Source organism: Falco naumanni, chromosome 3 (assembly GCF_017639655.2).
Source record: "Falco naumanni isolate bFalNau1 chromosome 3, bFalNau1.pat, whole genome shotgun sequence".
NCBI lineage: Eukaryota > Metazoa > Chordata > Aves > Falconiformes > Falconidae > Falco > Falco naumanni.
In genome coordinates, this window is record NC_054056.1 from 17922407 (window position 1) to 17933461 (window position 11055).

Below are 11055 nucleotides of genomic sequence, written 5' to 3' on the forward strand. Positions count from 1 at the left end.
GTGGTGGGTGGTCTGGAGGGGTTTGGGGGGGTAATAGGGCGGCAGGGGGTGGGGTGGGGGTGGGGTCGGGGGGTTGCAGGAGGTTTGGGGAGGCCGGATGGGGGATTGGGGGGTGTCGGGGGGCCATCCCATGGGGGTCGTCCCCCCCCGGACCTGCCGGGTCCAGTGGGCGTGGCCTCCCTGGTGCCGCCCCGCCCCCCCTCCTCCCCCAACCCCCCCCCCCCCCCCCCGCTGCCGCATCGCCCCACGCCGCTGCCGGAGCCGAGCGGAGCCGAACGGTCCCGAGCGGAGCCGAACGGAGCCAGCCATGGCCACCCCCACGGAGGCAGCGATGGGAGGTGGGGGGGGGGGTGTGTGCAGGATGGGGGGGGGGGGGGGGGGGGGGGGGGGGCGCTGCTGGGGGCGGGGGGGGGTGGACAGGATGGATGCCGGGGGGTGCGGGGTGGGGATGCTGGGGGGAGTGCTGGGTGCAGGTGGGTGCAGGATGGGGGGCGCAGGATGGGTGCTGGGGTGCTGAGTGCAGGATGGGGGTGCAGGATGTTGCAGGATGGGTGCAGGGGTGCTGTATGCAGGATGTGGGGTGCGGGGGGTGCAGGATGGGTGCAGGGGTGCTGGCTGATGGATGGGGGTGCTGGGGGGTGCAGGGTGGGGGGTGCAGGGTGTTGCAGGATGGGTGCAGGGGTACTGGGTGCAAGATGGGGGTGCTGGGGGTGCAGAATGGAGGTGCAGGATGGGTGCTGGGGTGCTGAGTGCAGGGTGGGGGGTGCAGGGTGTTGCAGGATGGGTGCAGCGGTGCTGGGTGCAAGATGGGGGTGCTGGGGGTGCAGAATGGGGGTGCAGGATGGGTGCTGGGGTGCTGAGTGCAGGATGGGGGGTGCAGGGTGGTACAGGTGGGTGCTGGGGTGCTGTGTGCAAGATGGGGGTGCAGGATGGGTGCAGAATAGGGGGGGCAAAATGGGTACAATGGTGCTGGGGAGGTGCTGGGTGCAGAATGCGGATGCAGGATGGGTGCAGGGTGTTACAGGTGGGTGCAGGGTTGGTGCTGGGAGGTGGTGCAGGGTGGTGCAGGATGGGTGCAGGGGTACTGGGTGCAGGATGGGGATACTGGGTGCAGGTGGGTGCAGGCGTGCTGGGTACAGGATGGGGGTGAAGGACTGGGGGGTGCAGAATTGGGGTGCAGGATGGATGCAGGGATGCTGAATGCAGGATGTGGGGTGCTGGGGGGTGCTGTGTGCAGGTGGATGCAGGGGGGAGCAGAATGGGTACAGGGGTGCTGGGGGGGGTGCTGGGTGCAGAATGAGGGTGCAGGATGGGTGCAGGGGGTTACAGGTGGGTGCAGGGTTGGTGCAGGGCAGTGCAGGATGGGTGCAGAGGTGCTGGGTGCAGAGGGGTGCCGGATAGGGGGTGCAGGAGGGATCAGGATGGGTGAGAGGGTGCTGGAGAGGGACAGCAGGGTGCTGGGTGCAGGGGTGCTGTGGGGGTGCAGGATGGGTGCAGGGGGTTACAGGTGGGTGCAGGGTGGCGCAGGATGGGTGCAGAGGTGCTGGGTGGTGCGAGAGGGGGTACAGGGGGGGACAGGATGGGTTGGGGGGGTGGGGGGGTGCTGGGTGCAGAAAGGGGGTGCAGGGGGGTCAGGATGGGTGCTGGGGAGTTGCTGGGGGTTACAGGTGGGTGCAGGGTGGTGCAGGCTGGGGGGTGGGGGCTGGGGGCTGGGGGTGCAGAATGGGTGCTGGGAGGTGCTGGGCGTGGGGGCTGGGTGCGCATGGCTCCGCAGTGCGTGTGTGGCCGCGCGTGGCGCTGCGGCACGCGGCGCCGCGTGTGAGCCCAGACCCGCGGGGGGGGTGGGTATGGGGGGGGTGCGAGTGCAAGGGAGGGGTGGGAGGGGGCTCATTCCGCTCCAGAGTGAACAGCGGCCCCACCCCTCCCCCCGGCCCCTCCCCCTCCCGCCCCTCCCCCCCCTCCCGGGACCATCATTCCGCTCCAGAGTGAACAGCCCGCGGGGACCCCCAGCTCCTCGCCCCCCGCCCCGCGACGACCCCCAGCCCCTCCCCACCCCCCCGGCTGCTGAGTCAGCGCCTGGGTTGCCCCTCCCCCACGCCTGGGACACACCCACCCCACCCTCTAAATCCCGCCCCTCCCCCACCTGGGACGCCCCCAATTTCCCCCTCCCCTACCTGGGACCCCCAATTCCCCCCCTCCCCCACACCTGGGACCCCCAAATCCCCCCCCTCCCCCACCTGGGACCCCCAAATCCCCCCCTCCCCCACACCTGGCCCCCCCAACAGCCAGGTCCCCTCCCCCCCCCAGAAGCTGCCCGGGCCAAGGACCCCTTCAATTACGGTGAGATTTGGGGGGGGGGGGGGGGGGAATTTGGGGGTACGGGGGGGGGAATTTGGGGTTCGGTAGGTCCTTGGAGGGATTTGGGGGTTTGGGGGGGCTGGGAGTGTGTTTGGGGGTACAGGGGTGCTGGGGGGATTGGGGGTTCAGGGGGTTATTTGGGGTTGGGGGGGAGGTGGGGGGTCAGAGTAGATTTGGGGGTACCTTGGGGGGGATTTGGGGGGGATCTGGGGGTACAGGGGTGGTTTAGGGGTACGAGGGGGTTGGGGCGCGTGGGGGAGGGGGGTTGGAGGTTCGGGGGGCGTTGGGGGTGCAGGGGGGATATTTGGGGGTGCAAGGGCACATTTGGGGGGGTGGGGGGGTTTGGGGGTGCGGGGGGTTGGGGGTGTGGGGGGACCTTTGGGGGTGCGGGGGGGTTTGGGGGTGCGGGGGGACATTTGGGGGGTCTCCCTCCCCCAGACTACGAGACGCTGCGGCTGGTGGGGCTGGTCCTGGCCATCGCCATGTTCGTGCTGGGGGTCCTCATCGCCCTCAGTGAGTCCCCCAAAACCCCGCACCCCAAAACCTGCCCCCTGCACCCTCAAATGTCTCCCCTGCACCCCAAAACCCCACACACCCCACAATCCCGCACCCCAACCCCCCCGCACCCCAAATATCCCCCCGCACCCCCAACCCCCCCCACTGCACCCCCAAATATCTCCCCCGAACCCCAATCCCCCCCAACCCCCAAAAGCCCCGGGACCCCCAACCCCCTGCACCCCAAAACCCTCTGAACCCCAAAACCACCGGCACCCTCAGGATCCCTCCCCGCACCCCCAAATATCCTCCCTGCACCCCAGCCCCACCCCGAAAAATGCCCCGAACCCCAAAAACCCCAAGCGCCCCAACCCCCCCCCCCACCCCAAAACCCCCCAAACCCCAAAACCCCGCACTCCCAACACCCTCCCACCAGCACCCCAACCTGCCCCCTGCTCCCCAAAATATCCCCCCCTGCAGCCCAACACACACACCCCCGGCACCCCCAAGCCCCCGAACCCCAAAATCCCGCACCCCAACCCCCCCAGCACCCCAACCCCCCCCCCGGTCCTCTCCCCACCCCAGGGTCCCCCAACCCCCCCTTGACACCCCAGAATCCCCCCGGGACCCCCCAAATCCCCCCGAGCCCCCCAAAATCCCCCCTGGGACCCCCAAATCACCCCGCGCCCACCCCCTCAAATTCCCCCTTCACACATGGGACCCCCTAAATCCCCCCTTGAACCCCCAAATCCCCCCTAAGCCCTCCCCAAATCCCCCCTTGACACCCCAGAATCCCCCTTGACCCCCAAATCCCCCCTGCCCCCCCCCCCCCCAAATCCCCCCTTGATTCCCCAGAATCCCCCTGGGACCCCCCATGTCTCCCCTGGGCCCACCAAATTCCCCCGATCCCCCCCTAAATCCCCCCTGCCCCCCCCCCAAATCTTCCTTGACACCCCAGAATCCCCCTGGGACCCCCCAACTCCCCCTTGAGCCCCACCCCCCACCCCCTCCGGCACCTCCAAATCCCCCCGAGTCCCCCCAAATTCCCCCCCTGGATCCCCAAATCCCACTTGACACCTCAATAGCCCTCCAGGACCCCCAAATGCCCCCTGACCCACCCCCCAAAATCCCCCTTGACACATGGGACCCCCTAAATCCCCCCTGGCCCCCGCCAAAAATCCCCCCTTGGACCCCCAAATCCCCCTTGACACCCCAAAATCCCCCCTGAGCCCCCCCCAAATCCTCCCCAGCACCCACCACCCCACAACTCCACGTTGCGGGGAGGGGTACCCCCCAATCTTGAGGTCACCACCCCCCATTTCCCCCCCCCCCAGGTAAGAAGTTCAAGTGCAAAAAGGCGGAGCCCAGGTGAGACCCCCCCTTAAAATGGGGGGGGGCGGTAACCCCCATATTGGTGCCCCCCCCCCCATGGGACCCCCATATTGGGGGGGGCAACACCCCCCTCCCAAATTGGGGGCCCCCCCTTGACCTCCCTGCCCCCCACAGCCCCCCAGACCCCCGGCAGCCGGCCAAGACCCCCAGTAAGTTGGGGTTTTTTTGGGGGGGTGGTAGGATAGGGGGGGATGGGGGGGTGTCTCCTGCCCCCCTGCCCCCCCCCCTAATTCTCTCTTTTTCCCAACAGCCCCCGCGGCCACAGCGTAGCCCCGCCCCCTTCGACGAGAGCCACGCCCCCTCCCCAGCCTGGGTCCCCCCTGGTGCATGCAGCCCCCCCCCCAGTTAAAAATTAAAGGGGGGAGGGGGAAAGGGGGTCCCCCCTATAGAGCCAAGGATCCCCCCAAAAAATGGGGGGACACCCCCTTTAAGGAACCACCGCTGAAGAGCAAAGGGCACCCCTCCCCAAAACCGGGGACCTCTCCCCAAAACAGGGGACCCCTCCCCAAAACCGGGGATACCTCCCCAAACCGGGGACCCTCCGAAAATGCGGGACCCCCCCCCAAATTGGGGACCCCTCCCCAAAATCGAGGAGCCCTCCCATGACTCCCCCCCCCAAAAAAGGGGGGGACCCCAAAAAGGGGGAGGACCCCCCCAAAAGCACCTTCACACTTGGGGACCCCTCCCAAAACCACAGGAGCCCCTCACCCATAACGGCCCCCCCCCTAAAATTGGGGGACCCCTCCCCAAAATTCTTCCTTTCCCCCCTAATTAAGGGACCCCCATAACTGGGGACCCCTATTAAATGGGGGGGGCAATAAAGTGGGAAAGACCTGAAGTGGGGGGGAGGGTCTCGCGGGGGCGGGGGGGAGGTTTTGGAGGCCCCCCAAAGTGCCCCCCTCCCCCGCACATGGAAATAAAGGAGACGTTTCATAACTGCCGCTGGGGGGGCGCTGCTGGGGCGGGGGGGGGGGGCTTGGGACTATAGGGGACCCATGTGGCTGAGGCTATAGGTCACCCACTTGACCATGGCTATAGGGCCCCCAGGGCTATAGGGGACCCACATGTCTGGAGCTATAGGGGCCCAGGACCCCCGGGCTATAGGGGACCCACATGGCCAGGGCTATAGGGGCCCAGGCATCCAGGCCTATAGGGGACCCATGTGGTTGGGGCTATAGGGGCCCAGGATCCCAGGGCTATAGGGTATCCCCATGTCTGGGGCCATAGGGCACATGTGGCTTTAGGGCCCCCAGGTCTATAAGGGACCCGTGTGGCTGGGGCTATAGGGGCCCAAGACCCCAAGGCTATAGGGGATGCCCGGGGCTGTGGCTATAGGGTACTTGGGGCTATAGGGGCCCCAGTGCTATAGGGGCCCAAGCCCCCAGGGCTATAGGGGACCCACATGTGGGGGGCTATGGGGGCCCAGGACCCCAGGGCTATAGGGGACCCCCAGGACTGGGGCTATAGGGTACTTGGGGCTATAGGGCACCCAGTGCTATAGCAGCCCAAGTCCCTGGGGCTATAGGGGACCCACGTGTCTGAGGCTATAGGGGTTCCATGTGGCCAGGGCTATAGGGGACCCACATGTCTGGGGCTATAGGGGACCGAGGGCTATAGGGGCCCAGGATCACAGGGCTATAGGGGATCCCCAGGGCTGGGGCTATAGGGTACTTGGGGCTATAGGTCCCACAATGCTATAGGGGCCCAAATCCCTGGGATATAGGGGACCCACGTGGAGGGGACTATAGGGGCCCATGCTTCTGGTGCTATAGGTGACCTCCAGGGCTGGGGCTATAGGACACCCCCTTGGCCGGGGCTAGAGGGCCCCCAGGACTATAGGGGACCCACATGTGGGGGGCTATAGGGGCCCAGGCATCCAGGCCTATAGGGGACCCATGTGGCTGGGGCTATAGGGGCCCAGGACCCCAGGGCTATTGGGGACCCCCAGGACTAGGGCTATAGGGTACTTGGGGCTATAGGGCACCCAGTGCTATAGGGGCCCAAGTCCCTGGGGCTATAGGGGACCCACATTTCTAGGGCCATAGGGCACATGGGGCTATAAGGCCCCCAGGTCTACAGGGGACCCGTGTGGCTGGGGCTATAGGGGCCCAAGACCCCGAGGCTATAGGGGATGCCCAGGGCTGTGGCTATAGGGTACTTGGGGCTATAGGGGCCCAAGCCCCCAGGGCTATAGAAGACCCACATGTCTGAGGGTATAGGGGACCCCCAGGGCTGGGGCTATAGGGGCCCAGGACCCCAGGGCTATAGAGCATTCATGTATCTGGTTATATAGGGGACCCATGTGGCCAGGGCTACAGGGGACCTGGGACTATAGGGGACTCACATGGTTGGAGCTATAGGGGACCCATGTGGCCAGGGCTATAGGGCCCCTGGTGCTATAAGCCCCCCCTGGTGCTATAGGGCCCCTGGTGCTATAGGGGCCCTGGTGCTATGGGTCCCCTGGGGGTATAGGGGACACCCGGGGCTATAGGGCACCCCCCGTGCTATAGGCCCCAGGGCTATAGGCCCCCGGTGATATAGGGCCCCAGGGCTATAGGTCACCCCCAGCACTATAGGCCCCCGATGCTACAGACCCCTGGCACTATAGGGCTGCCAGGGCTATAGGGCCCCAATGCTATAGGACCCCAGGGTTATAGGTCACCCCCAGTGCTATAGGCTCCCAACGCTATAGGGCCCCAATGCTATAGGGCCCCAGGGTTATAGGTCACCCCCGGTGCTATAGGCCCCCAATGCTATAGGCCCCCAGCACTATAGGGCACAGGGCTATAAGGCCCTGGCACTATAGGTCCCCTGGTGCTATAGGCCCCTGTGGCTATAGGCCCCATCCGGCACTATAGGTCCCCAGTGCTATAGGTCCCCAGCGCTATAGCCCCCCCTGACAGCGCTATAGCCCCCCCTGACTATAGGGCCCCCAGCGCTATAGGGCCCTGGCTCTATAGGGCACACCCGTGGCTATAGGCCCCCTCGGCTATAGGGCCCTGGCTCTATAGGGCCCGAGGACTATATGGCACACCTGGCTATAGGGCCCCATGGCTATAGGGCCCTGGCTCTATAGGGCCCCCGCTATAGGCCCCCCCCGGCAGCACAGGATTTCCTGTGGGGTGGAGCCGCGGGGCCCCCCCTCCCCCCGCCCATCCCCCCCCCGGCCCTGCCCTGCGCCGCGCCATGAGGGTGAGCTCCCCTCCCCCCCCCGTACCCCCCCATCATTATCACCCCGGGGGTGGGTGGCTGTCCCCCCCTCGCCCCCCCAATTCCCCTATAGGGGACGCTATAGGGCCCGGATGCCCTTGGGTGGGGGCCGGGGCGCGCGACACCCCATCCCCCCCCCCCCCCCCGCCAGTCCTGGCCCCCCCCCAGCCCTGCCACTCCCCCCAGCTCCCGCTGCCCCTCTGGCTCCTGACCGTGACCTCGCTCGTGACCCCGGGCCAAGGTGAGACCACGACTCCCCCCCGGGGCTGGGGAGGCTTTGGAGGGGGGGAAGGGGCCCGATCCCTGCGGCTTGGGGGGGGGGGGAGGGGTCTGATCCCTGCCCCCCCCGGGGCTGGGGGTCTTTGGGGGGGGGGAGGGGCTCGACCCTGTACCCCCCCAAGCCCCCCGGACGCCTCTGTTCCCTTCCCAGTATGGACCAGTTCGACCCCGCTGGCACCCACAGCTGCCTCCAGTCCAGGTGAGGGGGGAGGGGGGGGGGCACTGGTTTGTACTGGTCTACACTGGGAGGACTGGGGTGTAGTGGGGGGTGGGGTGGTGGTGGTCCATAGCAGTCCATACTGGTGTGGAACTGGGAGGACTGGGCTGTGGGGGGTGTAGACTGGTAGCAGTGGCCTGTGCGGCTCTGTACTGGTCTGAACTCGTCTATACTGGTCTGAACTGGAAGTGTGGTATGTGTGTGTGTCCCAGGGGTACAGACCGACCCCTCCCCCCACGACCCTCCTGACCCCAAGAGCAGTGGGACACCTGCCCCGCCCCCTGGTGAGTGTTGGCCCCTCCCCCATGTCTGGGACCCCCCCCCAACATCTGGGGACCCCCCCCGGACACCTGGGACACCACCCCCACCCCCTGGGGACCCTCCTCATGCCTTGCCCCCCCCTCCCAAGTCTGGGACCCCCCCAAAAACCTGGGACCCCCCCCCGAACACCCGGGACCCCCCTCCCTGGCAGGGGACCCCCCCAACATCTGGGGACCCCCCCGGACACCTGGGACACCCCCCCTGCCGTCCTGGGACCCCCCCTATCTGGGACCTCCCCCCCAACATCCGGGGATCCCCCGGACATCTGAATCCCCCCCCCCCCGTCCTGGGACCCTCCCACATCTGGGACACCCCCCATGCCTTGCCCCCCCCCCCCCCCCAATTCTGGGGACCCCCCCCCAAAACCTGGGACCCCCCCTCCCTGACATAGGACCCCCCCAGACATCTGGGATGCCCTCCACGCCTGCCCCCCCCCCAGGACCCCTCCCCAAAAGCTGGGACACAGGGGGACATGGGGACCCACGGGGGGACATGAGGGGGACTAAGGGACACAGAGGGACACAGGGGGGACCCACGGGGGGACATGGGGGGGACACAGGGACATGGAGGGACACAGAGGGACATGGAGGGGACGTGGGGACACACACAGGGACATGTAGGGCGACATGGGGACACATGAGGGGGACATGGGGGGGGACATGGAGGGACACAGGGGGACATGGGGGGACACACAGGGACATGTAGGGGGACATGGGACACACAGGGACGTGGGGGGACATGAGGGGACATGGGGGACACACGGGGGGGACATGAGGGGAACATGGGGGGACACGGGGGGACATGAGGGGATGTGGGGGGGACATGGGGACACACGGGGGGGGACACAGGGGGACATGGGGGGGGACACGGGGGGACATGGGGGGATATGAAAGACATGGGGACACATGGGGGGGGGACGTGGGGGGGACATGGGAGGGACATGGGGGCCACACGAGGGAGGGGGACATGGAGGGACAACAGGGGGACATGGGGAGCCATGGGGGGACAAGGGGGACGGATACAGAGGGACACAGGGGGGCATAAGGGGATGTGGGGACACACACAGGGACATGGGTACACATGGTGGGGACACGGGGAGGACATGGGGACATGGGAGGGGGACATGGGGACAAATGGGGGGGACATCGGGGGACATGGGGGGGCCGGGGAGGACACGGGAACAGGGGTAACATGGGGACACGTGGGGACACTTGGGGACATGGGGTCATAATGGGGGACATGGGGACACGGGGGGTGTGGGGGTGTGGGGCTGTGCCGGCTGACCCCTCCCTTCTCCCCCCCCCAGGGGACGATGGGAACCCGAAGGATGAGTTCTACTACGGTCAGTCCTCCAGCCCCCGCCCCCCGCCGGAGCCCCCGCCCCTCCCATGCCCCACCCCGGCCCCCGGCCCCTACCTGCCACAAGCCCCACCCCCTTCCTAAAGCCCCCTTGTTTGCTTGCCCTAGCCCCGCCCCATTACAGCTCTGCCCCACACCAGGCCACGCCCACCTCAGCTGCTCCACCCCCCTCCTTAAATCACCGCCCCTTTCCCATTCATGGGGCGGAGCTTTTCCCACCCCATAGCCCCACCCATGGTGCTACGCCCCTCCCCAGCCATAACCCTCTGTGAAACCACGCCCCTCCCTAGCCACGCCCCTCCCCAGCCATGCCCCCAACCCTACCCTTCCCCAGCCACGCTCCCATAACCCTCTGTGAATCCACACCCCCAAAAGCCACGCCCCTCCCCAGCTATGTCCCTCCCAAACCACACCCCTCCCCAGCCATGCCTTCCGTTAAGCCACGCCCCAACAAGCTCCGCCCCTCCATGAAACCACGCCCCTCCCCAGCCATGCCCTTCCCTAACCACGCCCCTCCCAAAGCCCTGCCCCTCCACAAAACCACACCCCTCCCCAGCCACATTCCAGCTAGCCACGCCTCACCCAGAGCCACGCCCACCACCACATCAGTCCCTCACAAAGCCACATCCTAAACCACGCCCCTCCCAAACCACGCCCTCCATGAAACCACACCCCTCCCCAGTCATGTCTCTCCCTAGCCACACCCTTCCCTAACCATGCCTCCAAAAGCCCCGCCCCTCCACAAAACCACACCTCTCCCCAGCCACATTCCAGCTAGCCATGCCCCTCCCAAAGCCATACCCCCACCGTGGCCCCCTAAAAGCCATGCCCCAAGCCACGCCTCTCCCAAGCCCCGCCCCTGCAAGCCACACCCCCTCCATGAAACCACACCCCCCTCCACCCCTTACAGCTCCTTTACCCCCCCTCGACGACCCCTGCCCCTTTTCACCCTCCACTCCTTTTCGACCCCCCACCCCCTTTTGGCCCCGCCCTCTGTGACCCTCCCCCTCTGGCCCCGCCCCCCCAGACTACCCATCCCTGCGGCGCTGGGGGCTGGTGGTGGCAGCCCGCACTCTTTGTCACCGGCATCGGCGTCATCGCCTGTGAGTGATGCCCCCTCCCCCCCCCCGGGGCCCCCTCGGGGTCAGAGGTCACCCGTGCGCTGGGGGCCCCTCCCCCCCTTCACCCCCCCAACGTTCCTCTCTCCCCTCCCCCCCCCCAGGTGGGAAGTGCGGGAAGCCCCCCCACTGCCAGGGCCGGAAGAGGAAGAAGTGAGATCCCTCCCCCACCCCAGGGGACCCCCTCCCCTCACCCCCACCTTGGGTTACCCCACCCCTCCCCCCATAACCCCCTGCAGTCTTGGGGATCCCCACTTAAAGGGCCCCCTCCCCCCATGGGTGACCCCTCCCTTCCATGGCTTACCC

General features: G+C 67.3%; 2 protein-coding genes across 2 annotated transcripts in view; both read left to right on the forward strand.

Annotated features, from left to right (window-relative positions):
* The first annotated feature begins 224 nt into the window (after nt 1–224).
* Nucleotides 225–5181, forward strand: LOC121085694 (FXYD domain-containing ion transport regulator 7-like). Its single transcript, XM_040588633.1, has 6 exons — nt 225–338; nt 2308–2340; nt 2797–2871; nt 4188–4221; nt 4360–4394; nt 4496–5181. Exons 1-6 carry the CDS (start codon nt 308–310, stop codon nt 4513–4515), a joined length of 228 nt encoding a protein of 75 aa, XP_040444567.1. The 5' UTR covers nt 225–307; the 3' UTR covers nt 4516–5181.
* Nucleotides 5182–5288: 107 nt separating this feature from the next.
* The window catches only part of LOC121084358 (leucine-rich repeat extensin-like protein 2), a 6193-nt gene continuing 426 nt past the window's right edge, over nt 5289–11055 (forward strand). The window contains exons 1-8 of the mRNA XM_040585717.1: nt 5289–7119; nt 7157–7437; nt 7642–7696; nt 7886–7933; nt 8164–8235; nt 9579–9614; nt 10659–10734; nt 10854–11028. Coding sequence (XP_040441651.1) covers nt 7432–7437; nt 7642–7696; nt 7886–7933; nt 8164–8235; nt 9579–9614; nt 10659–10734; nt 10854–11028 — 468 coding nt within the window. The 5' untranslated portion in view covers nt 5289–7119; nt 7157–7431. The remainder of the gene's footprint in view (nt 7120–7156; nt 7438–7641; nt 7697–7885; nt 7934–8163; nt 8236–9578; nt 9615–10658; nt 10735–10853; nt 11029–11055) is intronic.